At 40.7% G+C, this 27670-nt stretch overlaps 2 protein-coding genes across 3 annotated transcripts in view; both read left to right on the top strand.

Moving 5' to 3' along the window:
* The window catches only part of LOC116257495 (E3 ubiquitin-protein ligase CHIP), a 30836-nt gene extending 16724 nt beyond the window's left edge, over nucleotides 1-14112 (top strand). Inside the window, exons 5-8 of the mRNA XM_031634302.2 lie at nucleotides 12998-13131; nucleotides 13299-13452; nucleotides 13547-13657; nucleotides 13739-14112. Of these exons, the coding sequence (XP_031490162.1) occupies nucleotides 12998-13131; nucleotides 13299-13452; nucleotides 13547-13657; nucleotides 13739-13864 (525 nt within the window). The 3' untranslated portion in view covers nucleotides 13865-14112. The remainder of the gene's footprint in view (nucleotides 1-12997; nucleotides 13132-13298; nucleotides 13453-13546; nucleotides 13658-13738) is intronic.
* Nucleotides 14113-15925: 1813 nt separating this feature from the next.
* On the top strand, nucleotides 15926-27391 carry LOC116257496 (PHD finger protein ALFIN-LIKE 4-like). 2 transcript variants are annotated; one of them, XM_031634304.2, is made up of 5 exons: nucleotides 15926-16464; nucleotides 16563-16595; nucleotides 16802-17030; nucleotides 26622-26757; nucleotides 26850-27391. In XM_031634304.2, the coding sequence occupies exons 1-5, from the start codon at nucleotides 16365-16367 to the stop codon at nucleotides 27117-27119; spliced, it is 768 nt and encodes a 255-aa protein (XP_031490164.1). In that variant the 5' UTR covers nucleotides 15926-16364; the 3' UTR covers nucleotides 27120-27391. The 2 variants fall into 2 exon arrangements, with proteins under 2 accessions (XP_031490164.1, XP_031490165.1); XM_031634305.2 differs by having other exon boundaries at nucleotides 15927-16464; nucleotides 26622-26748.
* Nucleotides 27392-27670: the final 279 nt, after the last annotated feature.

Raw genomic sequence — 27670 nt, forward strand, 5'->3', positions numbered from 1 at the left:
AAGGAAGATGACCAAGTCTCTCGTGCCAGCGCATAATAACGGATCTGTCCTCCACGACAGGCAACTGTCCACTGGTGGCTGAAATCAAAGCAGAGGCAACCTGTACTGGCATTCTGTAGAGACCATCAATAGCCGAACCAATCCCAATCTTCTGCCCCGTCCCCAAGTCCTGTAGTAAACAACGATCAGCAGAGAATATTAGATTACAGTTTAGCTCTTTGGTAATAACAGATAACAAATTTACGGGAATATTAGGAACATGCAGGGCATTATGAAGACAATATTTGTTCAGTAATGATAAACTCCCTTTTCCAGCCACAGAAATAGAAGAACCATCAGCCATAGAAACACGCTGCTGCCCAGAAGTCAACTTGTATTCTTGAAACATCTTAGGGTCCCCGGTCATATGATGAGTAGCCCCACTATCAACAATCCAATCACCGGGAGGGGAATTACCTTGATCACTAGTAGCAACAAGAGCCTGAGCTAACTTAGCTCCATCAGACGTAGATGTATCCTCTGACGTAGTAGAAAGGCGACTGATGTAAGCTTGTAGTTCCTTGATTTGATCCGGGGAAAGCCACCACTTAAAGAACCACTCTGATTTGAGTCCTGCACAAGAGAACCTCGCTGACTAGACGGAGGGCGACCACGAACAAGTCTCTTCTCAGGGTGAAGATCCCAACAAAAGTCAACAGAATGTCCTGACTTGTGACAATGGGTACATCGCCTAACAGGGCGTTGGCTAGGCACAGAAGAACGGCTAACAAGAGCCGAGGGACCACTCCCATGACTGGGGTCAATCTGCATCACTTGGCGTCTTTGTTCCTCGGATTCCACTCTGGCATATACATCTTCTATTCCAGGAATCTCATTACAGTTGAGAATTTGACTCCGAATGGATTCAAACTCATCACGCAAGCCTCCAAGGAAAAGGAACGTCCGATCCATCCATTCCTTTTCCCAGTACCGGGCATGATCGGAACCACAGTCCCAGTTATCATTCACATGATAATCAAGTTCCTCCCACTTAGTTTTCAGGGCTGCATAGAAGGAGGCAAAAGACAAGTCACCCTGTTTCAGAGAATAAATCTGCGTTTAATCAGGTACGTACGCAGAACCCTTTTCTTGCGACCATACATCCTCGCAAGCACAGTCCACATATCAAACGAAGTCGGCTTCCGCAGAATAAGAGGCTGAATATCAGCGGACACAGAGCTGATGATCCACACCTTAACCTGACTGTCTTCCAACACCCAAGTCGCCCATTGAGGATCAATTTTGCTGGGCGCCGGTTTGTCGCCTGTGATATAGGGGAGACGACCACGGCTCGTTATCCCAATCTCGAGAGCAGCAGACCAAGAGAGATAGTTATCTTTAGTCAGACGAATGGGCGTGACCTGGACCGGCAAGTTCTCGCTCTTGGGAGCGCTGCCCGCATCAAAGGCCACATCACTTTTAGGTGCGATCTCTTCCGCCATCACAAGCAGTCAAGACAGACGCAGCAACAAGACAACACAGCAGCGGCTGAAACACCAGCGCCACACGGAAACCAAGGCGGCGGCGAGAGGCGTGACGGCGCTGGATCGTCCGACGGCGGCGGCGCAGGGACGACGGCGAGAGGCGTGACGGCGCTGGATCGTCCCTAGACGGCGGCGCAGAGGCGTGACGGCGCTGGATCGTCCGACGGCAGAAAAGAGAGACACCCACGGCAGCGGAAACTTCAAAAGGCAACCGGCGGTGGCGCTGGATCGTCCGACGGCGGCGGCGCAGAAAGAACTTCGACAGCGGCTAGGGCTGCACACGAGCCGAGTCGAGCTCGAGCTTGCCCAGCTCGAGCTCGACTCGACTCAACAAGCTCGAGCTCGAACTCGACTCGAACTCGAGTCGAGCTACCTAACACAAGCTCGAGCTCGACTCGATTAAATAAAGTCGAGCTCAAGCTCGACTCGATTAACTCGATTAGCTCGTCTAAATAAAATATGATCCTTCTTTTTAAAATATCTAGTAAATTTCATGACGTGGGATGAAATTTGTGAATCACTCAACCGAGTCAACCCTGCCAACAGTTTAGAGCTGCAAATAGACACCATTTGGTATTAGACTGATCTCATTAATAACTATTATAGAATCATAAGCTGATGACTGAACAACTGAACAAAATGTAAATAGGACATAATGTATACGAGGAAATAAAAGTTTAAAATTGGCTACACAGTATGGTAAAATAAAAGCCAACTTCAGTAGCTACATATGTCCTTTGATGGAAAAACAGACGAGCAGATTCGAGTCCAGATCTGAGCAGAGCATCATCTCCAAGAGGAAATTGGATAATAGCAGCAACAATTTGAGCAAGCTTTAGAATATAGTTTGAGAAGACGTAGACAGGAGTCAAGATCAAGGCTGTGCAGTTGGAAGACAAATCATGGAAATTACCAGGTTAGTCGTCTCGATGTTCCAAAAGAAGACAAAGATGTTTCATCACAGCCAAGGTACACTAGAACACATACTGCATGAGGATGGTGAAATTACATCATAGATCTTGTTGAATAAACGGGAACTTTATTCCCTGCTGTGTGGCTTTGAATGCTAGCCATGCATGCCAAAAGTGTAAAATTTTCACCAAAGAACATGGACTGACACCTTTTGTCAGAGCTTGTAGGATTTTTCCTTCTGGAGCTGTTGACTTGCCTTTGAAGTCATTGAGTTAGGAAGAATTTCATATATTCCTTGAATTTAGTTGTGGTCAACCTTGATAGTTGAACCGAGAAATTCATCTGTTTGGGTGCATTAAGTACAAAAGGGAAAAAGAAAAGAGACTGCAATATATCTTCCAGTAACATAAGTAAATAGAAACTCAAAATCTCTTGGAGTTTTCACACAAAAAAAAAATGATGGAACTCTTTGACCTCCCATGTATGTGCGAGGACTGGAAGTTAAGTTAATAGGCAAATAACCTTTCAAGTGTGACTTTTGAATACCATTGCTTGAAATATGCTTCTTTCTCCTCTCCTCTTCTCTCTCTCTCTCTCTATATATATATATATATATATATTTGAAGCTCAATCATTGAACTCCAAGATTAAAAGAAAAAAGTTTTAGGAAAAAGGGAACAATGTGGAAAATGGACTAAAATTTGAGTGAACTGGTCTCAGTGGTGCCGCCACCTAAAAAAAAACCAACAATGGTAACAACGGATGCTAAAAGAAAATCCAGTGAAACAAATCCACCAAGTTCACAGATTATTTGTACATGGCACCACATCTACTTTTGTTTCTTCCAGAGCTTCTTATGATAACCAAAAAGACTAAAGAAAACTCTGTGAAGCAAATATTTATGTGTAGATATAATGAGACATCTACCTTAAAGATAAATCAGTTCTGGTTCTGGACCAATAGCGTAAGCCCAAAGAGCTTGACAGTTGAAAGTTGCAAAGCAAGAGCTCGCTGTCCTGGAATCTTGTCAAATGCGTCTACAACAATAGAATCATAACTTTAGTAGACCATTGGTGACTATAACAGAACAGCTATAGAAGCAAACAGAATATCAGGGCTCTTGCTATGATACATGATCTGGTGCTCACCATGCTTCTAACCAGAGATACTGCCTCCTTGATTGTATATCCAGCAGCTCCAGGGTCGCATGGCTACATATGTGCATATCATTTTCTAATATCAAAAGCAAGAAAAAGTTTTGAAGTTGTACATAGAAATAACCAACAAATGTTTACAGGATTTGACTCTGTCAATTGATAACTCACTTAACGACATTAAACTCTAGAACAAGCCAAGTTTAATGTGCATATATTGAGTGTTTAATGTGCATATATTGAGTGGAAAGCACTTATCATTAGCAGACTGCTGAATATGGTGAGCTGAAGCAACACCAGCAGGTACAAAACAAAATAACCTTCTCAAAAATACATCATCAATGCAACATGGTTCAACAAAAAACTAGAAAAAACTTACAGCATAAAAAGGGGCAACCGATGCTACTGAGGCAGCTGCAGCAGTGATTTCTGGTGGGTTTTATTTGGGCAAAATCAGTTGGGAGGAGGAGGAAGAAGAAGAACAACAAGCAAAAGAAAAAAGGAAGGTCGAAGGGGTACCTGGCGTGAAGGCGGAAGCAGCAAAACAAAGAAGGCAGCAACAGCAGCAGCGGCAGCGAGAGAAGGCAGCAGTGGTGGGCCGGTGGCGGCGAGAGAAGGCAGCAACAATGGAAGAGAGAGAGCAGTTGGAAGACAACAACTCAGCAAGACAGCAAGTGCCCTCAGCCTCAGGTTTGGTCTGGTTGTCGTGGTCGAAGGAAGACAGCAAGAGAGCAGACGGGAAGAGTGAAACGGGAAGAAGGAAGAGTGAAGACCGAAGGGCGAAGATGGAAGACCGAAGGCGAAGGGTGGTCCGTGGTCGACGAAAGAGCAAAGACGGGAAGAGAGAGAGCAAACGAGAAGAAAGAGAGTCAGCGCCGCAGAGAGAAGTCGGGAAGACGGAGGAAGAGTAAGCTATAAGAGGAGACCTCAGTAAAACCCTAAACCGGTGAATCGCTTTTACGAACCGGTTTATATAATTCAACTCGTTATATAACGAGTCGAGTCGAGTTTAAACGAGTCGAGTTCTTTAAACTCGAACTCGACTCGTTTATGGTTTCGAGTTTAACTATGAGCTCGAACTCGACTCATTTATAAATGAGTCGAGCTCGAGCCGAGCTTTTTCGAGCGAGTTCGAGTCGAGCCCGAGTTGGCTCGACTCGTTGTGCAGCCCTAACAGCGGCTGCGCGGAAACTGGCAGCGCAGGAAACCCCAACGGCGACCGAAAAAGACTCCAAAGGCGGCAGCGGCGCAGGGACGACGGCGGAAACACGAGATGCAAACGAACGATCTCACCAACCTGGCTCTGATACCATGTAGAAACACGCAACACACGAAGGAAGATGAAAGGAACACACGGTATACGTGGAAAAACCTCAGAAAGAGGTAAAAAACCACGGGGAAGCTCTAACCTAGGTGCACCACCGCAACCCTAGGAGAGAGAAAATCTATTCACTTAACTCAACAATTACACGTAAGTGAAGAATATATATGAGGGATAGAAAGAGTGCCGCCTAGGGTACTGAGCCAGCCTTGGTATCCGTGCCCCATGGGACCGGTCCAGATATGGACCCGGTTCCCCATTACAATCTATTTTAACACTCATCCTTAGATTCCTGTACAATAGCCTTGGGTAGTGTAAGAGCAGAACGATCGAGATCTTGACTCCGTATAAATGGAAGTATTTGTCTCTTCCAGGTCAAGAAATTAGAATGAGTGAGTTTTTTAGTGGCTAGTTGATTCAAGAAGGTGGCTGACAGACGAGAATGTGTAGAGGAATCCATTGAGAAGGGAAGAACAAAAACAAGACTAGAAAAATTCAAAAACAAATAAGAAAGAAAAACGAATATGAAGAAGGAGACCTCTAATCAGCAATACAACAGTGTCAGCCTCTATATCAGTCCCTATCAACCCCTGTTGCAAACAAGGTAAGCTAATATAAGCAAAAAGCAAAAACTATTTTTTTTTTTTTAAAAAATGAGCCTGCTAAAGGGGAATAAAACCTGCTGGAAGTAGGGCAAAGAGGGGAAGCTTTTCCGTGAACCCACGCCTCCTTTTTTTTTTTGCGTGAGGGGCCTGCTGGAAAAGAGCAAAGATGGTAACCTCTTTCTGTCAACCTGCACAAGCTTGACAGATGTACAAAACTGGAGGCCAAATCTGGAGAAGAATAAAAGAACCATAGAGTAGATAGAAGAATGAAAACAACGTCAGCCAATTGTGATGATAAAGAGTGGTTTAATACTGCTGCTACTAATTTATAAGGAACTGACTAGACAAAAGGGACGTTGGCCTACTAAGAATGGTCAAACTTATGGGTAGATCTCAAACACGTGTAGAGAGAAGAGAATACATACTAAAGAGAGGAGTACACAACGTCAGTAAGAGCATAGATTACAAGGAATGCCAAAAGAAACAGTAATAGAATGAAATGAATGATGATAGATCACATAGAATAGAAATCAGAAGACGGGGAAGATGACAGATCAGATTATCGTCAGAAAAAAAGGAATCTCTTGAGTAAAATGACAACTTAGATCTCTTTGAGCATACCTCTGGTGTACGCCTTGCAGCTTGGCTCTGATACAATCTAAGATTTTGTAATATCAAATCACTGTGTCATCCACCGAAGACTTATGCACAAAACAACAAGAAAGAAGGAGAAAAGAAGTGCCAAAAGATAGGGACTGTAGCAGCAGTAACTGTCTGCTGAACCTTAAGATTATATTATGAAATCAATCTTTTACACCATGGACTAATAAGTCTCTTTAAAAACAAAGAATATTACAGCTATGCCATTAATGGGAAAACATAATGTTAAAAAGGAAAGATCTAATATGATGTCTGGATCTGGATCCAGATCAAGACATCATGATCCAAACCTTATACATGTTTTAAGAGAGAGAGAGAGAGAGAGAGAGAGAGAGAGAGATGAAATGAAAAAGAAAAACAGATGAAACTAAAATGAAAACCAAACAGGGCATTTTAATGGTCTGATTTTAAAAACCTTGGATCTAAGATCCGACGATCTGAAATCAACCCTCGGATCTAAGATCCGAAGGCATCCAACACAACCTTATTGTAATATTTAGGCTTTAGCTCTAAAGCCTGTCTGGTGTTTAGTTAGTCCATCAATGGATATGAAAATTACAGACACTATGTAATGGTTTCCCTGTTTGGTATGTAAGGGACAATTGCAGCAATTCTCCGAAGTCTGGGAGGTATTCTACAGTGTAATAATTTTATTATAAAGTTTGGAAGTAAGCTTCGCCCAAGTTCTGAACTCCAAAAACAAACTACAAAATATCTGGATGTACTGCACTTGTGTTTTTCCCTTTTGATTGTTTTCTTCTATGATATTATGACTTGTTAGAATATCTTGTGTAAGGGAACCGGGTCTGGATATGGACTCGGTCCCATGGGCACGGGAACCGAGAGTGGCTCGGTACCCTAGGCAGGTTTCCCCCTTATAATCCCACTTAGTGTTGTGTTGTTGATTAAGTGAAATATAATTTTCTCTCTCCTAGGGTTGCGGTTTTGCCCCTAGGTTAGAGCTTCTCCGTGGTTTTTCACCTCTTCTTGAGGTTTTCCACGTATATCGTGTGTTTCTTCTCTTTTCCTCTCTTCTATTGCATATTTCTACATGGTATCAGAGCCACCGTGTGTGGGTTTTGCTCTGTGATCGTGCGTTTCCATCGTTTCTGCTGCTGCTCGTCTCCCGCCGCCGCCGCCAGTTCCAGTGCCGCCGCCAGTTCCAGCGCCGCCGCCAGTTCCAGCGCCGCCGCCAGTTCCAGCGCCGCCGCCTGTTCCAGCGCCTTTCCTGCGTCGCCGGCGTGCGCCGTCGCCTTTCCTGCGTCGCCGCCGTCACTGCTATCACCGCCAGTAATTCTTCGCCTCCGCTGCCTCTTGTCTGTCGTCTCTGGTGCTGGGTATTGCTTCTCTTTGGTGATTGTGATGGCCGAAGTGATGACTCCCAAGATCGATGATGCCCTAGATACGGGCAGCAATACCAAGAGCGAGAACTTGCCTGTTCAAGTCACCTCATCCGGCTGAACAAGGAAAACTATCTCTCTTGGTCTGCTGCCGTAGAAATCGGGATAACCAGTCGTGGTCGCCTACCCTATATTACTGGGGAGAAACCTGCACCTTCAAAAACGGATCCGCGATGAGCGACTTGGGCGTTGGAAGATAGTCAGGTGAAAGTATGGATCATTAGTTCTGTTTCCGTAGATATTCATCTGATCTTGCGTAAATCGACTGCATACGACATGTGGACTGTGCTTGCACGGATGTATGGCCGTAAGAAGAGAGTATTGCGTGCGTACCAAATCAAACGTAGCATCTACTCTCTTAAACAGGGTGACTTGTCTGTAGCTTCTTTCTTTGCAGCCCTGAAGACTAAATGGGAGGAACTAGACTACCATGTGAATGATGACTGGCATTGTGGTTCTGATCATGCCCTGTACTGGGACAAAGAATGGATGGACCAGACTTTTATTTTTCTTGGAGGCTTACGCGATGAATTTGAATCCATTAGGAGCCAAATTCTCAATTGTGACGAGATTCCTAGGATTGAGGAGGTGTATGCCCGGGTAGAATCTGAGGAACAACGTCGCCAAGTCATGCATATTGACTCCAGCCATGGGAGTTCTCCCTCAGCGTTTGTTAGCCGTGCCTCAGGGACTGGACAACGTCCTGTTCGCCATTGTAGACATTGTAACAAGTTGGGGCATTCTATGGATTTCTGTTGGGATATTCATCCTGAGAAGAGACTTGTTTGTGGTCGTCCTCCTTCTAGTCGGCGAGGGTCTTCTGTGCTTGACTCTAGTCAGGGTAGTTCGTCAAATGTTGAAAAATCAAAGCTTTCCTCTTATCAAATCAAGGAATTGCAAGCTTATATCAGCCGGCTTTCTACTACACAAGAGGAAACTTCCACGTCCGAGGGAGCTAAGTTAGCTCAAGCTCTTGTGGCCACAAGTGATCAAGGTAATTCCTCCCTTGGTGATTGGATTGTTGACAGTGGGGCTACACATCATATGACAGGGGATCCTAAGCTGTTTCAAGAATACAAATTGTCTTCAGGGCAGCAACGCGTGTCTATGGCTGATGGGTCTTCTATCTCTGTGGCTGGAAAAAGGAGTTTGTCCTTGTTGAATAAATATCGTCTGCATAATGCTCTTCATGTTCCCAATATTCCTGTGAACTTGTTATCTGTCAGCAGTATTACCAAAGAACTAAATTGTAATCTAATTTTTTCTGCTGACCATTGTTTCCTACAGGACTTGGTGACGGGGAAGAAGATTGGGATTGGTTCGGTTATTGATGGACTCTACAGACTGCCCGTGCAAGTTGCGTCTGCCTTGATCTCAGCCACTAGTGGACGGTTGTCAGGCATGGAAGACAGATCTACCATTATGCAATGGCACGAGCGTCTTGGGCATCTCCCTTTCCAGTTGATCAAGAAGTTGTTTCCAAGGCTTTTTACTTCTGTTTCTATTGATTCTTTCTCATGTGAAGTTTGCTAGTTGGCTAAACATGTCAGGGCTTCGTACCCTATTTCTCTCAATAAAACCACTCGTCCGTTTGCTTTGGTTCACTCTGATGTTTGGGGTCCTTCGGGAGTACCCACTTGTCGTGGTTTTCATTATTTTATGACTCTTATTGATGACTACTCCCGTTGTACGTTCGTGTACCTGTTGAAAGAACGTAGTGAAGTTCCCATCATTGTCAAAAATTTTGTTGCATTTGTTGAGACTCAATTTCAGACATCTGTTCAAGCTTTCCGCACCGATAATGCTCGAGAGTATGTCTCCCAATCTATAGATGATTTCTTGAGGAGCAAGGGTATTATTCATGAGACATCCTGTAGTTACACACCTCCTCAAAATGGCGTAGCCGAACGTAAAAATCGCCATTTATTAGAAGTCACCTGTGCCATTATGTTCCATAGGCATGTTCCTAAGCGCTACTCGGGTGATGCTCTTCTCACTAGTACCCATCTGATTAACCGTATGCCTACTCGTGTGTTGAATGGTCGTTCTCCCTACTCTGTTCTTAGGCCCACTCATAACCCTTGGCCTCTTACTCCTCGAGTGTTTGGGTGTACTTGCTTTGTTCATGACCATAGTCCAACCCTTAAGAAACTTGATCCTTGATCCGTCAAAGCTGTCTTCTTGGGGTATTCTCCAACTTAGAAGGGATATAAGTGTCTTGACCCTACTACCTCCAAAATTTATGTCTCTCGGGATGTTACCTTTCATGAACATGAGACGTATTTTCCTGTGAATCCTCTTCAGGGAGAGTGTATAGGGAAAAGTGTGGAAGAGTATTTCTCAGACCAGCTGGTTCAGTTTATGGATTTTTTAGAGTACAAGGTCAGCCACAGTGTGACAAAGACAGTCAGAAGTGATAGCGACAGCCCTGTGCAAGGGAACTCTGTGGATGATCAGCCCACAGCCCATGATCATCTGTTCGGCCAGGTGTACATCAGAAAGAAGACAGATGTGGTTGAAGATGTTGATGTAACCAATCCCAATCCTGTGAGTTTCCCGGATGACCCAAGTCCAATAGATGAAGAGCTTCCCATAGCCCTGCGCAAGGGAACCAGGTCATGTACTTCTCATCCTATTCAGAGATTTGTCTCTTATGCGAAACTTAGTAAGAATTACAAATGCTTTATTACATCCTTGTCTAAGTCTGTGATCCCCAGGTGTGTGGAAGATGCCAGAGAGGATCCTAAATGGCTACAGGCCATGACAGAGGAGATGAATGCCTTGGCAAAGAACAGCACGTGGGAAGTTGTTGATATCCCCAAGGACACTCATTTAGTTGGTTCCAAGTGGGTGTTTAGTGTGAAGTACAAACCTGATGGTACTGTGGAAAGGTATAAGGCTCGCCTTGTTGCAAAGGGGTTCAGTCAGAAATATGGTATTGATTATCTTAAAACTTTTATTGTTGTTGCCAAACTGAAAACCGTGAGAGTCATCTTAGCACTTGCTGTGCGAAAGAAGTGGCATGGACCAGCTTGATGTCAAGAATGCATTCTTGAACGGCCGTCTAGAAGAAGAGGTCTATATGAGCATGCCCCCTGGATATGCCCAAAGCGGAAAATGTTGTCATCTCAAGAAAGCCTTGTATGGACTAAAGCAGTCTCCTAGAGCTTGGTTTGAAAGATTGAGGATAGTGATGAAGACTAATGGATACAAACAGGGAAATGGTGATCACACCCTATTCATTAAGCAGAGAAATGGTTTGGTGAGTCTCCTTCTTGTATACGTTGATGATATGATTGTCACAGGTGACGATGAAGAAGAGAAAAAGAAGATGAAGGAGAGGTTAGCTGCTGAATTTGATCTGAAAGATTTGGGTAAACTAAGGTACTTTCTGGGGATAGAGATTGCTCGATCAGAGACATGGCTTGTTATGAGCCAAAGGAAGTACACTCTGGATCTCTTAAAGGAGACAGGTAAACTTGGATGTAGGCCCTTTCTAACTCCAATGGAGTCTGGTACGAACATAAGCATCAAGACTGGCAACATCCTGGATGAGGAAGGAAAAGGTCGGTATCAGAGGTTGGTTGGTAAGCTCATCTATCTTACCCTCACTCGCCCTAATATCACCTATGCTGTGAATGTGTTGAGTCAGTTTATGCATGTTCCTACTGATTGTCACTGGAAGAGTGCAGAAAGAGTGTTGGGGTATCTGAAAAATGACCCAGGGAAAGGATTACTGTATACTCAGCAAGACCAACTTAATATTGAAGGATACTCTGACGCAGATTGGGCAGGTTGCACTGATACTAGGAGGTCTACTACAGGGTACTGCATCTTTCTAGGGGGTAACCTGGTTGTATGGAGAAGTAAAAGGCAGGAAGTTTGTTCTAGATCCAGTGCTGAGGCTGAATACAGGGCGGTTGCTATGGGAGTTACAGAAATGCTATGGTTGAAGATCCTTCTAGCAGATATTGGAATTGAAATGGAAGAGAAGATAAAGATGTACTGCGACAACAAATCTGCGATTAACCTTGCAAATAATCCCGTCCTGCATGACAGAACCAAACACGTGGGATTGATCGCCACTTCATACGGGAACGCATTGATTCAAAGGAGTTGATCCTGCCTTATCAAATTGCAGATGTTTTAACCAAAGCCTTATGTACATCTCAATTTGAAAAAAATGTGAGCAAGCTTGGCATGTTTGACATGTATGCCAAGCTTGAGGGGGAGTGCTAGAATATCTTGTGTAAGGGAACCGGGTCTAGATATGGACCCGGTCCCATGTGCACGGGAACCGAGAGTGGCTCGGTACCCTAGGCGGGTTTCCCCCTTATAATCCCACTTAGTGTTGTGTTGTTGATTAAGTGAAATATAATTTTCTCTCTCCTAGGGTTGCGGTTTTGCCCCTAGGTTAGAGCTTCTCCGTGGTTTTTCACCTCTTCTTGAGGTTTTCCACGTATATCGTGTGTTTCTTCTCTTTTCCTCTCTTCCGTTGCATATTTCTACATGACTGATTTTGTATATTTACTTGTATGGATGTATACATTTGCAAGAATATAATTCCATTAGGTGAATCCATTAGATTATGGGTCTATTAGCATATGATTGGATCTGGTTCATTTGGTCATACCTCATAGTAATGGTAATAGATGATACAGCAATGCAGCCTAATATACCTTTTAGCTCAAGGTTCATTTCTGTTCTCTTGTATTTACATCCAAATAGGTAGCCTCTGCAGACCTTATCCTTTCGGTTTATAACCTCATGGTTATGCTTTCGACATTTGATATTCAATTTATGAGAAATAGGACATTTTGACATTTTGTTCTATATAAAACCGCAATTACTTGGCTAAGAATTTTATGCTTCAGCATTTCTTGAACAGAGCAAAACTGGAAAAGCTTATGCATATGAACATCTAACCTGCAGCCTCTGAGTATGAACTGATATAGGTATGCTGCATCTGGCATCAGTAGCAATGTTATCAGAATCGGCCGATCCAAATCAAATCAGTGGCAAACTCATTGAATTCAGTGGCCAATGCAAGAGTGTCATACATCATTTTTAATTTCCTTTTAAATATATTTATGAGTTCTGTATTTTTATTGTTATATATATGCATGCACACACACACACACACACACACACACACACACATATATATATATATATATGTATCCATTTGTTTGTCCCCAAAATGTTTTTTTTTAATATTTTTAGCAGATTCACAGCTGATCAACTGAATTGGCAATTCACCGAATCGACAGTTTTGCTGATTTGATTCCAAAACCGATTTTCACAACACTAAATAGTGTTTACCATTTCATAAATACAATTTCTTGTTGTAGTGAAGCTTGTGGTTTGTTCAGTTTTTGTTTTGCTATGTCACTTAGTGCTGACTGTTCTTTATTTGAAACAGGCCCTTGATCTTGGAAGGGTTGCAAATCCTGTTGGTTATATGGTGGAGGAAATATGGCGTGAGCTTGCCAAAGCAAAATATAGAGAGTGGATGCATGTTTCTACCAAAGAGCTTGAGAACCTGGAAAGAATAAGGCATGTTTCTGTGGGATTTATGGGAGTTCAAAATTTCAAATTTGTTTTTGGAACATCTTTCATGTCCTTGATTATTTATTAGAACAGTGACTTGATATGCTTACCTTTGAGAAAAACTGGACGACAATTTAAAATTTTACTTTCCTTTGCTATGTCCTGTATTCTAGAAAAGTTTGTGAGAATGCTTTGGTAGAGCAATATGCACGCAGTGTTTCTGAGGCTAGTGCACATTCTACGGAAAGTGCAACTCCCTATGATGAACAGCTAAATGGCCTTGCTGAAGTTTTCAGAAAAGCTGCCGAGGCCAAGATCCCAACTGAGGTCAGTTATAATATCTACTGTTTTGTATTACGAACTATTATTTTGTAAGTAAAATTGTCAACCAACAGTGAAAAACTTATGGGAGCTTCAATAGGTTCCAGACTATCTTTGCTGTAAAATCACCTTGGAGATCTTCCGTGATCCTGTGATTACCCCATCAGGAGTTACATACGAAAGGGCTGTAATTATTGAACATCTTCGTAAGGTAAACATGCTGTCATAAGGTTGTTTTATCTGTCCATGGTGTTTGATGCCTCTACTAATCCCAGATATATTAATCATATAGGTGGGAAAGTTTGATCCAGTCACAAGGGAACCACTTGATGAGAGGCAGCTGGTACCAAATTTGGCGCTTAAGAAAGCTGTCCAAGATTATTTGGACAAACATGGTTGGGCTTACCAGATGGGCTGAGGTTTTCTTGCCAGTCTAGTATAGGGCTTTATCTTTTGCTGGGCTGTTGACTCGTGTTAGCCCTTGGCTCTCATTGGTGTATATGGGTTGCTTTGAAATTTTTTCTTTCTGTTTCTTTCTTGTATTGTGGTAAGTCTGTTCATGATATGTAAAGTGGCATTGAACAGCGTTTTCTCCTGAAATTGTACAGTAGGCCTATGTTTTGCCATGCTAATTGTTGCAGTATATGATAGAACATTTATCAGCAAGGCTGTTAGTTCGTGGTTGTAAGTTCTGATGGCCACATTCTCGTCAAGGTCATTCTTCCACCTTTGATAGCAGTAAAGAAGCTAATGAAGATGTGATGAAACAAGCGTCCCCGTTTCTGATGCTCCTAGATATTTACTTGCAATATTGAGAAACCGAATAACGCCTATTGTATGGTCTGTGGTGACCATCGATCTTAGTCTCAGATATGTTGCTTACCTTCAGCAAGTGATGTGTCTACTTTACTGCTGTTGGTGTTTTGGGAACTCATTCGTTGATTGGATCAGTCAGCCTGGATCATCCTTCTGCTTACTGATTTGTGTTCCCTTTTTCTGATCGAGACATGGAATCCTCGTAAGGGCTAGGTGACGCCTTTTTTGTTTTTTTGATGCGTAATATTTCATATGGTTGCCTTCATGTCAAACATGTTTTCTTGCTTTAACCAAAAGTTTCCTTTTATTTTTTCTCTTTGAGGTAGATAATGTTAGCAACACAACGTTCAGGACAATTTGAATCAGCACATTTATTGCCCTTATGGGCTAGTTATTTTTCCTACTTGAAAATGAGATTGAAAATTTTGAAAAGCACCTTTTAAATTTTGGAGAAGTACCTTTCAAATTTTTAAAAAGTCAATTCTGCGGTCAAACCTACATATTTGTTTAGTCGGGGGTTTTCAACATGTTTGCTCTTCACCAAATCAAATGATATTTTGTAAGAGCATTGCATATGAAAAAAATTGTACGTTGTAAGAGCGTTATAGACGGCAAAGATGGACTTCTGAAAAGTGCTATGACCAAACTTTGGAGATAGAAAATCATTACTACAGCGTCTTCAGTGGTCTTACTCAAGTTTTGCAGGCTTTACTCACTAATCACCTGTTACGCACTATGATTCCAAAAAGCAAATTAATATTCCCGGTTTCAATATGAAGATGCTTAAACATTTTATTTCGCTTGAGTATTGCTAATATCCTACCAGCATAAGGTGATTACATATTTTAATTTAATGCTTCGGTATCTAAATTTTGGATTTGACGTGTAAGCATGTGGGCAAAATATGATGTAAAAAAGTACCACATCAACGCACTTTCTATTTTGTAAATTAAGAAGCAGATATACACAAGATGTTCTTTGATTAATTAAAAATTCCATACATTCATTTCTCTTAATTAGTTTAAATTTACCATTTTCCATACGAAAAATATGTATAGGTCAGCCAATACAACTGAGTTTCCCTTGCATAACTTTCTACTATTAATAACAAATAAATACATTCTAAAAAAAAATAGTGATAGTTTAAATTTTGCAGTTTGCACCATTAATAAAAAATGCATTTGTTCATTAATGTAAATAATAGAAAAATTCAACGAATTGGATATAGTTAAACATGTATCAATTCTAAAAAGGTCAACACAAACTAACGACCACTAAACTTGTTAATGGTGACGGGACGTAGGTATCTTATTTCATTAATCATGCTCAAGTTGGAGATGACTAAGTTGAATTGGTGAAAATATCATATATGATATAATATTATTAATTACATTATTACGACCGTTGCATTGTAAGATACACATACATTAGCCGAAAATGAGATGAAGCAAGTCGAATGACAACAACTTAGAAGGTTTAATAAAGTGAGAGAATAAATGGAACGAAAAAGAGAAAGAACAGCAACGACGTATGAGGCTGCGCAACTAACTCTAGACTCAATTTGAAACCGTCCGATTCGCAGTTGAGCCGCTTGATTCGGGGAAGAAAAGAGCGCGTATCGGCCCACATTTGGAGCCCCAAAGGTATATAGAAAAGGGAAAAACAGAAAAACAGGCCAAAGAAAAAGCAAAAGGGCGGAGAACGCTTAGTATCAATATCGGAAGCGAGCAAGTCCCTCCTCTCTCATGCTTCCTATTGCTCGCGCTAGCGACGACGACGACGAAGACGACGGTTGTCTCCGTAATTGAATCACTCTCTCCTCCTTTCCGCTACCTCACTTGGTGCTCCTCAGGAACCCTAACCAAATGGAGACCGTCATGGTCAGACCCTTGTTCTCCGATTCTCCTCTGAACCTCCTGGTCCTAGGCGTCCTCTTCTAAAACAGGAAACCTTGACACGATCGATTTCCTCCCTCCCTCTCTCTAGCTCGCTCGCTCGCTGTGGAGAACCGTTGTTGGATTCAAATCCTCTCTATCGTGAAACTCAATCGAACTTTTCGCGTATAGGTGAGCGCGGCAAGCAGTAGGAGGAGTAAGGGGAGCATGGAAGGAGGGTCGGGTCATTATAACCCTCGCACTGTCGAGGAGGTTTTTAAGGATTTCAGGGGTCGACGTGCCGGAATGATTAAGGCTCTAACTACCGGTCCCTCTCTCTCTCTCTCTCTCTCTCTCTCTCTCTCTCTCTCTCTCTCTCTCTCTCTCTGCGTTCGGTGGCTAATACCTTTGATGATTTCTTGGCAGATGTCGAGAAGTTTTACCAGCAATGTGATCCAGGTGAACTTTGTTTTCGCCTTGATTTTCTTTTTATTATCTCTTCTCTGCGAATGCTTAAGACTGTACTTGGGTCGCTTGCCTTCTATCTATCCCCTTTGTCTCTGACTATGTTCTCCTTCTTCTTTTGGGGGTGGTTGGCTGACATTAGCCGGCTGCTTCTTAAATGCCTGTTTTGCTGATGTTTTTTTTTGGTTCCCTTTTCTCAGAGAAAGAGAACCTGTGTCTCTATGGTTTCCCGAATGAGTCCTGGGAAGTCAATCTCCCCGCCGAGGAGGTTCCTCCCGAGCTCCCTGAACCAGCTCTTGGAATCAACTTCGCTAGGGATGGCATGCAAGAAAAAGATTGGTTGTCTCTTGTGGCCGTTCATAGTGATGCCTGGCTGTTGGCTGTTGCTTTCTACTTTGGGGCTCGCTTTGGCTTCGACAAGAACGACAGGTAATCTTACCCTTTATTAATTCTCTTCGTTGACCTTTAAAACTGTCCATCTTATATTGCATACATTCTTTTCATCTACTTACTGTAGCTTTACTCATTTTTCAAACACTTTTAATACTACATTATGCATGTCCATTCACGCCATAATTGTCGGTTCGGATGTATCTTATGTATACGGATCCACCATCTTTAATCGTAAAAATTTGTTTCCTATTTGACACTTACTTTGTGCTGCATCATCTTATACGAAATCATATCTCATCATCAGGATGCCGCTTACATACACATTTTCTTTGTACAGATTATGCGGGCTATTTACAAAGTTTTGATCGTCAAGTTCCTGTCTATGAATTAAGTTTAGAATCTTCCTTTTTGTCCTTTTTGGCGTTTGCCCATTAATTCTGAAATGTTGTTATCAATGTTTTTTGTTTCCTCGTGTGGTATTCACGAGCTAGCTTTGCTAGTTACAGACTTCCGCATGTGAATTGGAAGTTGCATTGACAGCATAAGTATTGACCATTTAATGTCAATGGAATTACAAGAACACAGTGATAGGGTTTTGCTTTTCACGATATTCAGGCTACTTTAATTTTGATAAATTGCTGTGTTGCTGAATCATTTGTTTTATGTCACTAAGATCCATATATCTATATATCCATAGATCAATACCCCGTGTCAACAGCAATGTCATTTCTGGTTTGACGCGATTTCATTGTAATATATTGTAAAATTTTGATAAAGAATCTTATATGAAGTCAGTTTTAGTGTCCAAGAGATGTGGGTACTATTTACTTAGTTTTGGCTGTTGCTATGTTATCTTGTTCCCTGAACAACCATTTGTCTCAGTGGGCATTGGTGTTTCCCGGGAGAGGTGTGGTAGTTTAGGAGGGAAACAGGTATTAGTAGTGGCCCTTTGCAATTTAGACCAGACCTTTTGACTAAGGTGGGGCTATGTTAGCTTTTCTTCTTATGGTTCTGAGCATCTTCCTTTATGTGGTTCCTTATAATTTCTTTAAAAATATTATCATTTTTTTCCATGGTAAAAACTTTATGTGGACAAATTGCTTTTATTATATGACACAAGTGCTTGCCCAATAAGATGAGGATATGCATGTTATACTCATCAGCCAGAAGATGAGTGTGTTTGTGTGTTCATTTTTTTGGTTCTTTTTCCTTCCTCTTCCTCCCCCTACTTCCCTTTTTTCCTTCAAGAGCAGTTACAGTCATAGCATGTTGTTCTCCTTTTTCTTTGATAGAAATGGGTCTACCTTTTTTTGATATTGTAACTGTGATTTTATGTTAACATGTATTATGTGTATGCATATCTTAAATATGAATCTTTTCTGGTTGCTTTTAATCCATCAGTCAGTATTGAGTCTATTGACTAGGCTTTGCTCCCATGTCCTTCGACTTTTTGAAGTTATTCTATTTTGAGCCTTCACTCTCCTTGTGTCTTGTATCTGTTGTTTGTCCTATTTCCTCCTCTCTCCTCTTTACAAGCTTTCAGCAAGTGGCAATAGTTGGGCTCCTGATAATCACTTGGTCAAGTCATTGAGAAGTTCAGATATAGCAAAAAGAAGGCAAGGAGAAATAAATCTAATCGAGTAATTCAGTATCCTATTGGATGATAGAGATCGTGACTGGAAGGAGGGTGTTCGTGTCATGCTTTCCAGATGACTTTAACCAAGGGAGCTTAATAAGTTCATATCCATTGTAACTTATTAGGTGTTCGATGTCATTAATTAACCTCATTCTGTTGCTTTTTATTTATGTGTCCCTTACAGGACTTTTGACTCAATGAATGGAACCCCATGCCACAAGATACAGTCTTCTGTTCCATTGTTCTACCAGATTTGGTGGAACTATGGAGAAACCATCTAGGCATTCGCTATCACAAAGGGGATGCGATCTCTGTATCCTTTATTTGCATTCCAGCTGATGATCACACCTGGAATGCACCAATGGGAGTTCCATGCACCGGAGAACACCAATCAATTGTTGTTTTAGTATTTGCAGTCTTTGCTGTAAACTGCAACTTTTAGGTTGCTTCCTTTACTCCATTTTGGTGCAGCTCGACTTAGAACATCATATTGAGGCTAAGGCTTCCATAATGTGAGGTCTTTGTCATTATGTCCCCCTATTCTTTACAAGTAATTTGTAATTGACCTCTGTATGTTGCAACCTGATTGAGATCCCTTCTGATAACTTTTGGCGACAACTCTTGAAAAGTTGCTCATTTACGATAACCAGTTAAAGATATTAAACTACTATTGTTACAATACTACATAAAACTTAATTGTGTTTTGTAAATTATATTGCTGATACAAAAAATTAAGCGGCTACTTGGTATCCAGTTTTCATGTTGTGGCTTGTTTGCTGTCTCTTCAAAGTTCAAAGTAGCAGAAGAATGTAGAGTTATTTCTATTGTCTGCACAAGTTTTATTTCTCTCTCTGCTATCAACATGGTCGCATGTATAGCGTGCACTTTGTATCTGACATGCTTCAAGTGATTTCGTAACTTATTTGCATGGTTGCTGTCCTAAAAAGTTATGTAAAAATACCTTGGCATGACTTTGCTTCATTGGCAATTGGTGTCATGTCTCTTGCTCACCATTTTCTGCAAGGGATGGGGAACATTGTGGGAGCAAGTTGAAGAACAAAAGAAGAAAAGGGAAAGAAAAGATCGTGGGGTGATGTAGCAAGAAGAAAGAAAAGAAGGGAGAGGTGGAGAGGAAAAAAGGAAAAGATGACCTTCTTCTTGACTTCCTCTTTTCCCTTTTTTCTTCTTCTCGTATCAAACAAGGATTAATAGCCCCAAAAACTAGCCTTTGGTTCTTGTCTGCATGGACGTATGGTTTGTTCACTACTTTCATGTGTTAAAGGCGAAGGGAAAAGCTAACTTTTTAGTTCTTGTGTATTATTATTTATTTATTATTTTCATGTCTGAAGGACAAACCTGACATGGTACTATGCCATTTTTGAGGCACTTCCTTATTTACAAGTACTGAAATTTTGATGTTTCCTGATGTTGGAAGTTGAAACTTATAATACACTATTTTGTTGAAGCTGCTTCAAGGCCTCAAGGCTTGGCTAATTCTGTAGATTGACTATTAGTGTGAGGCCCACAATCTAATCTTAAACCCAATTCAAATTATGCTGATGAACCAACCAAAATAAACCATCAGCTTTTGTCTAGATGGTGGGAGGAGCACTCTGATAGTCTGACTTTTGGAAAAACAACTGCATTTTTTTGACATGTTGGTGTTGGTAGCACAGCACATGTGTGCATACCACATGAAAATGTCTGGGCAGTTAGGTGCCCCAAAACATAGATGCTTTCTTCTTCAACTAGTTAGTTCTTTCTCCTCTTTCTCTTTTTTTTCTGCCCAGAGTCAATTTCCCGTTTCTTTTCTTTATCTCTTTCCCTTTGAGGTTTTTTTTTTCTCCTCCTTTTTATTCCGATTTTATTTTCCTCATATTTTGATGTTGCATATGATTTTGCATATACATTTATTTATTTTTAGTGGTTGTAGTTGCAATCATAGTTCATAATGTTAATATGAAACCTGTGGCTATGTCGGCATTGGAGTTCCTCCTTTTTTAAAGAAAGATTATTAGATTGGTAATTTTAGGTTTCATAAATTGCAAATAGGTTGCTAATTAGTTGGTATTTAGGAAGTTAGAGGAATGTTTATGTTCTATAACATTGAAAGACATTGGTGTTAACTTGTAAACTTGCTCTCCCTGGGTTATATAATCTTTAAATTTTAATTTTTCACTTTATTAAATTTGATCATTGTGCTTTTAGTTATGTTTCTTATGATTTTATGGGATGTATAGACTATAGAGTGTTAGTGATATCATGCATTTTAATTGCTTTTTGTTATGAGTGGATAGTCATGTTTTTCACAGAGGGCACTTCTGTTTTCTGTTGCTTTTAAAATTTATTATTGCATTTTATTGGTTTGTTTATTGATTGGGTCAAAGACGGCACTTAGTGAACTGAGTCCTGCTTAATGCTCCTAGTTTCTAAGCTCAATCTACCGCCTAGGCTGCTTCTGCTACTTTTGACAACATTGATATCACATTCAAGGTGATTAAGCCATAGTATGTTAGAGTAAGCCACACCATAAAATCCATACAGTTTGATTGAACATATGATCCGTAGGTGGACAAAAGTAATAACGCACCAGCATATGTTCTTCACACATGCTTGGTCATGCACATACACAAATACATATATTCATGGAATGAAAGGGGCCAAGGAGCCATCTGCAACTTGGAAATCATATTTTTTCTACTTTTGTTTACAAACTTGCTGCATGGATATGGGTTATAGAATTCTTTGATTGTGTTATCCCAGATAGGACTTCTAGCCTATTCTCTGGCATTTTATTCTTCGTTGTGTAGTCACAGATGGGTTCAATACACCCAAAAATTTAGGAATAAGAATGTGTAGGATCGCCCTGATGGCAGTGTACAAACTCATAAAGTGAAGTATGGATGTAATATTTATGTTAACATTATACTTTTATGTATATTTGGATAAGGTAATTAATACCAAGGTTTTGAAGCCGTTGGTCTAAAATCTAAATATTTTGACTTATAGGATCCTATTTAAATATATGAAAGTATGATTCTTATTTTAATTCATTATGTTTGAACTTTGAGGCACATGAAGATCAAATTATATGGTTAGCTTTTAAAAGAATATTATAGTAAGAAAGCTGGTTCGACCATCCTGGAATGAGGATGGTCTTATTCAATATCTAAGGATCTTGCTACTTGGAAAATTGACATCAAAACTTGCAAAATTGCACTTTATATGGTTGTAGGAATCAAATTTCTGAATCTTTCCTCCTTATAAAACTTGAATGGTATAATGAAGAGTGGTTGTTAGTGATGTTCCATATTTGAGAATTGCTAGTGAATGTTTTCATGTTAAAGATTTTCTGAAAGTTATAATATCTTATATGCCTAAGTCTTATCACCTTTTGCCTCAGTTTCTCTAACCCTTTCTGCATACAGAGTAAAACAGGCTACAGGGGATTGGAATATCTGTTGGAATAGATGCTTTGGATATTTTGTGCTTGGTTATTAACAAAACCATATGAATTTGTATGTTTATGAACTGTGGTGCCTTTGATAATTTTGAGTGAAGAGCTGAATCCATATGTACCTGTCCATGAAAGGTTTGCACATTGCACAAGTTTTTGTGATTGCAGCTGATATGTATGTGCATTATATTTGACAAGTCTGTGTGCATACGGCCATACCAACACCTAGTGCATAGACTTGGGTGTGGTAATCTCCTTGTAGTGTCTGCCTTACATGGTTGGCCAGAAGGAGTGTCCCAGTAACCTGACCACGATATGTTTTGTTGTTTCTGGTTCTGGAAAAGCTGAAGTGGAGAAGGATTCAGGTAGGATGTGTGGAAAGGGTCAGGATAGGCTTGACAGCAAGTGCACAGGGAATGTTGGATATTGATGATGTAAGCAGCAGATGCTTACAAGTTGAATCATGAGTGATGTGTTGTATATATGCGGCTATGCGGTAAGCTGTAAATCAAGCTGGTCATTGAATCGCAATGATGCCAATGCTGATAGAAATACTACCCTAGTTCGCAAGGGTGCTTGACATTGTGCAACTGGTGGCTATATATATGGAAGGACCATCAGATGATTGTGTGGTCAAATTTGACAAACTTGGATTATCAGAGTACTTTGTAACAAATGCAGAACTATTATTTTATGGAGCTCATGCTTCATGACCTTACTGCTGCATGTTTGTGTATGTTGATGTATAAGACTCTCCCAGATTGCCTTGCTTCGAAATGGAAGGATTAGCGATTTCAGGAGCCTCTGGTGGCTGTTGAGATGCAGGAACTTGGATACATCAAATTTCTTGGTTCTAGACTGGAGACATGCACGTGGAGTTTACATTCTATTTGGATGACTACCTTTTGTATGTTGGAGATCAAGTGGATCCACTTTGGAGGAACTTGGTGACATCAAGAACGGTTCCTTTGGTCTTCTCATGGTTGGGCATCCTATCAGCCATGGGAACCTGAAAAAGAGGGTGTCATAGATGTCTGGCTGCATCTTATACTAAACTAGCCCTGTTATTTGGACACTTCATAAGCATGTGGGATCCGTGTCTAACAGTTTTATATACACTATTCTAGGACCAGTTAAGCCTTTTAACTGATCCTAGTGTCTAGATCTTCTTTCTGAGAAAAGATGGTTACCATTTTTGGTAATCACCCATATTCTTTTCTTGAGTTCTGGACCATGGTTAAAGCCATTCAAGGGTCCAAACTGTCGCTAGTAAGATCACTGAAGAGACTTAACGCTTGTGCTACAGGTGTCTACCTTTTTTGTTTTTTGCCATATCTGGGACTCATTTCAGTGTACTTGCAACATAGTTCAGAAGATACTTTGAGTCATGAAAAGAATTTGCTTCAGATGAATGTCTTTGAGTCTAGTGGTTAGAATGCTAATAGCAAGGGCATCCTTATGGACTATACAAGATCTTGTGATGGGTACATCAATATGGACCTATGTAACACGGGTACTGCTCTGAAGGAGCAGTACACGCACCGTACTAGTACAACACTGGTACGGGTGGGGGTGCGGCGTCGGGTGCGGCTCGGGTACTCCATTGACTGCATCGGGTACGGTCAATGTACCCGAGGTCGAGTCCATCCATTTTTGGACTCGGTCAACAAAATTGTCTGCTTTCAATTTTTAACGTGTTTTACTTTTTAATGTTTTTTTACATTTTTCACGTTAAAAACATCGAAACCCATCAAATTCTTTTGTTGATGGTTCTTCTTCACTTCGTCTTCTTCTTCTTCACCGATAGAGACCGACGACGGGAGGCAAATGGCGATTCAACTCGACGGTTCTGCTTCTTCCTCTTCGCGGAGCTCTTTCTTTTGGTTTTGCTTTATTTTTAGGGTTTTGTGAAGATCGAGCTCCTTTCTTTGTTTTTTGTTCTTCTGTTTTCTCATATGTGCCTTTCTAATCATTATTGACTGCTTGATGGAGCTTCGTTCTTCCGTTCATGAATGACTATATATTTTGTGGTTGCTGCTGTGTTAATAAGGGAAAATGGTGTAAGCGAGCAGCTGCAGATGGTTCACTGTGTTGAGTTTGTTCTTGTCCTCTAATCTTCCGTTTTACCTAGGACTTGTTTGAGGACCGCCTCAGTTCAATCCCAGTTTACGTTTTTCTTCATCTTCTTTCTTTTGTTAAGACCATGTAGGGCTTCAGGGAACTAATTCATCGCTGTGTCAGAAGACTTCCTTTCTTTGAGTCGCAGTAAAGGGGCTGACAGTAAATTTGCGAGATTGACTTTTCTGGTTTTCCCCTTCCTCCTTTTACCTAGCTGCTCTTCGTTTTTCAATTTTCTGAATCGAAAATTGTTCAAACTTGCTTGTCATGAGAAAGAGTGACGAAGGTCTGCGAGACTGCGAGCTCTTTCTTCCAATAACACGATTTCTGTTTGTAATTTTTTGATATATATATATATGTGTGTGTGTGTGTGTGTGTGTACGGCCGTAACCCTGCACCCAAGTTTTTTGAAAATGGTCCATACCCGCACCCACACCCGTACCCGTACCCATGTGACATAGATATGGACATTCTGTTCCACTTGAGGAAAGTATGGAGATTGATTTTTTTTAGTGGTGAGATGTGTAGTTGTAAAACTCTACAATCTTCATGTTTTGTCAAGCCCTTTTATTCTCGATCAGGAAGTCCCCATGCAAGGTTGTCACCAAGATGTTGTGAATTGGCCTGTAAGTTAGCCCTTCTAGGTGAGCCAAAGGAGGAAGTCTAGGTTATTATGGTGCGTGCTCTTGATTACAGCTACAGGACTGTTAAATGCAGCTAGGAACAATGCTATATATATATATATATATATATATATATATATATAATTTTTTAAGATTTTAGTGCTAGAAGTCTAATTTTTTTGTTTGTTCTATCTTCTAATATATTTTTTGAGGTGAAGGATTTCAAAACCCTCACTTTTCTCCCTTTTCCTCCTTTTCTTCTTCATTTTCCCCCCTTTTCTCCATATATTTTCTGTAAAAAAGAGGAGTTACTATTGTCTCACCTCGGCTTTTTTTGGGTGGTTTGCTGCCTACTCCTGCCTGGCACTTCTAATTATGTAGGTTAGGAGATAACATATGAGCTTCTTCCATGCTGGTGCTCTGGTGATATTCTTGCAGCTCCCGGTTCTTCAAAAACTGAAGATTTTATGTGAATCAATCACTTGTATATGTGGAGTAAACAAATGCTATATCCACACCTGGCTCTTGAACAAGGACTTGTTAAAACGAAGAAACTTTATTGGATGGTCCCTCTGATATCAGACTGAAAGTTCTTTTGCTTCTTTCATTGATGCAGTATCCTCCTGTATTCAATGTATGGTTGTGACTACTTGATCTTAAAAGGTTGATCTTGATGCATTACTGAGAGCCTGAGATAATGATTAATTGCTTAGCTGTTTGCATAGAATATCCTGGGTTCATGCTATTATTGATGATAATTTTCATTTTTCAAACATGATAGTACCTTGGAGCTTGCATGACATCCGTTTTACATGTTCGACGATGTTCTTCAACCATCACTGGATCTGTGAAAGGTGGTCTGCCTTTTTACTTCTACTGCTCCAATGGTGATATCAACAGATTGATGATTCCTTAGGTTTCATTTGATTTATGCCAGTAAAATTGACATTTAAAGTTCTCGTTCTCAGCTGCATATCCAAAAGGTCATTGAGTTTTGTAGGATGCATTTCAGTTTGTGAACGAATTGGATGGAGGATTTTAATGTGTCTGTTTGGTGCATCATTATTATTTTCTTGGGTTTCATGATTAATGCACATAGAGCTTGAATTTAGGACTCATGTGGCCCTTTTTTTTTTATTACCTAAGATCAATTTGCTAAATTCAGTCTCTGAATATAATTGCAGAGCCCAACGATTTAGGGAATTGGTTGAATCAAATTGGAATCAGAATTGTTTGTGAGTTGGATTGACTAAGCAATGTGCTTTTAACTTAAATCTTTTTAAAGGATAAGAAGTAATCATGAAAATTGGAAAAAGTAAAAATTCAGAAAATAAGGAATAAGTATAAACACCTTGAAAAAATCAAAAGATGATAAAATTTTAAAACAACAAAATATGAGCAACAATAGCTTATAATAATGGTTAGTGGTAGTAGTAGTAGTAATAAGAAGATGGTGACGACTGTCTGACAAAGGAGTGGCCAAATAAGAAGATTGATGGATTGATGGAGAAGAATCAGAGCATCAGGCCTGGTTTCGGCCATTTTTGGCAAAAATTGGTTCATTTTTTAGGGCCCCTCAAGTCCTCTCCTGCAATGAATCAGAAGGGGCGAATTTTTGCAACGCTGATTAAAATTCTAGTGAAAATACCTCCATGTGCATGGAACAGAGGTAGACACGTTCTTTAACATTAATGTCATATGAATCTCCTTTGTAATTGATCACAGTGACCCAGGATTTATTTTTTGATATGCCGTCCTTTTTCTCCTTGTCACCACCTGATATGTGTTTGCAGGAGGAGGCTTTTCAATATGATGAATGATCTCCCAACGATATTTGAGGTGGTGACTGGAGTCGCCAAGAAGCAAGCAAGAGAGAAGTCAACGGTCACAACTAATAGCAGCAGCAAGAGCAAGACAAGTGTAAAGACGGTGGTTCAACATTAGTTTGTGATTTTCATCCTTCTCAAATATTAGCTCTTCTTATGGTTAAGTTCACATTATGTCCCACTTCTCTGTTTCAGCAACCACGGCAACCAGAGCCTCAAACGAAGTTAACAAAGGCACCTCCAGCAAGGGACGACGAGGAGAGTGGGGATGAAGAGGATGATGAGCATGGTGATGCACTTTGTGGGGCATGTGGAGAGAACTACGCGTCTGATGAATTCTGGATCTGTTGTGATGTCTGCGAAAGATGGTTTCATGGAAAGTGTGTGAAGATCACTCCAGCTAGAGCTGAGCATATTAAGCAGTACAAATGCCCAGCGTGCAGCAACAAACGGGCGAGAGTCTAAAGAGACAGATGAAGGATGCTTTCGGAGCCCCTTTTTTGAAGCAGAGAAGGTGTACGAACCAGTGAGTAGGATTGTGATATGGAATGTTATCAACTTGTTTAGTTGGCATTCTTCAGGTGCCTTTTTTTTTTATCTGACCATGCAAAACTAGGTTGAATTTTTCTGTTCCGACGGTTTCGGACTGTCAGTTTGTGTCATTCCTGGTGCAAGAATTGATGCCCAAGTTTTGGGTTGAATCCTGTCATTATTTGCTATTGTGCTTCTTCTGTTTCCACGTTTGATCAGGAAATGTTCGTAAGTACCCCCATGATTCGATTATGTTTTTCGGTTAAACCAAGCATGCATATTGTTGGGATGGTTATCTCAGTGCCGAAGCCACACATGCATATTGTTGAATGTCGTGATTCGTCAGAGAACTTGGATTTGGTGGCCTCCATGGGAGTCCTCATGTTGCATCCTCTCTCTCTCTCTCTTTATATATATATATATATATATATATATATATATATATATATATATATATATATATAGTGTGACCTTTTTATATTTCC

This window comes from Nymphaea colorata, chromosome 7 (assembly GCF_008831285.2).
Source record: "Nymphaea colorata isolate Beijing-Zhang1983 chromosome 7, ASM883128v2, whole genome shotgun sequence".
In the NCBI taxonomy this organism is placed as follows: Eukaryota; Viridiplantae; Streptophyta; class Magnoliopsida; order Nymphaeales; family Nymphaeaceae; genus Nymphaea; species Nymphaea colorata.

What these genes read in the sequence shown, in the direction of transcription:
- LOC116257496 (XM_031634304.2), top strand. Translation starts at nt 16,365, where the DNA reads ATGGAAGGAGGGTCGGGTCATTATAACCCTCGCACTGTCGAGGAGGTT. An exon ending in GGCTTCGACAAGAACGACAG is followed by an intron (nt 17,031 to 26,621) that starts GTAATCTTACCC and finishes ATGTGTTTGCAG; the next exon opens with GAGGAGGCTTTTCAATATGA. An exon ending in GCAAGACAAGTGTAAAGACG is followed by an intron (nt 26,758 to 26,849) that starts GTGGTTCAACAT and finishes TCTCTGTTTCAG; the next exon opens with CAACCACGGCAACCAGAGCC.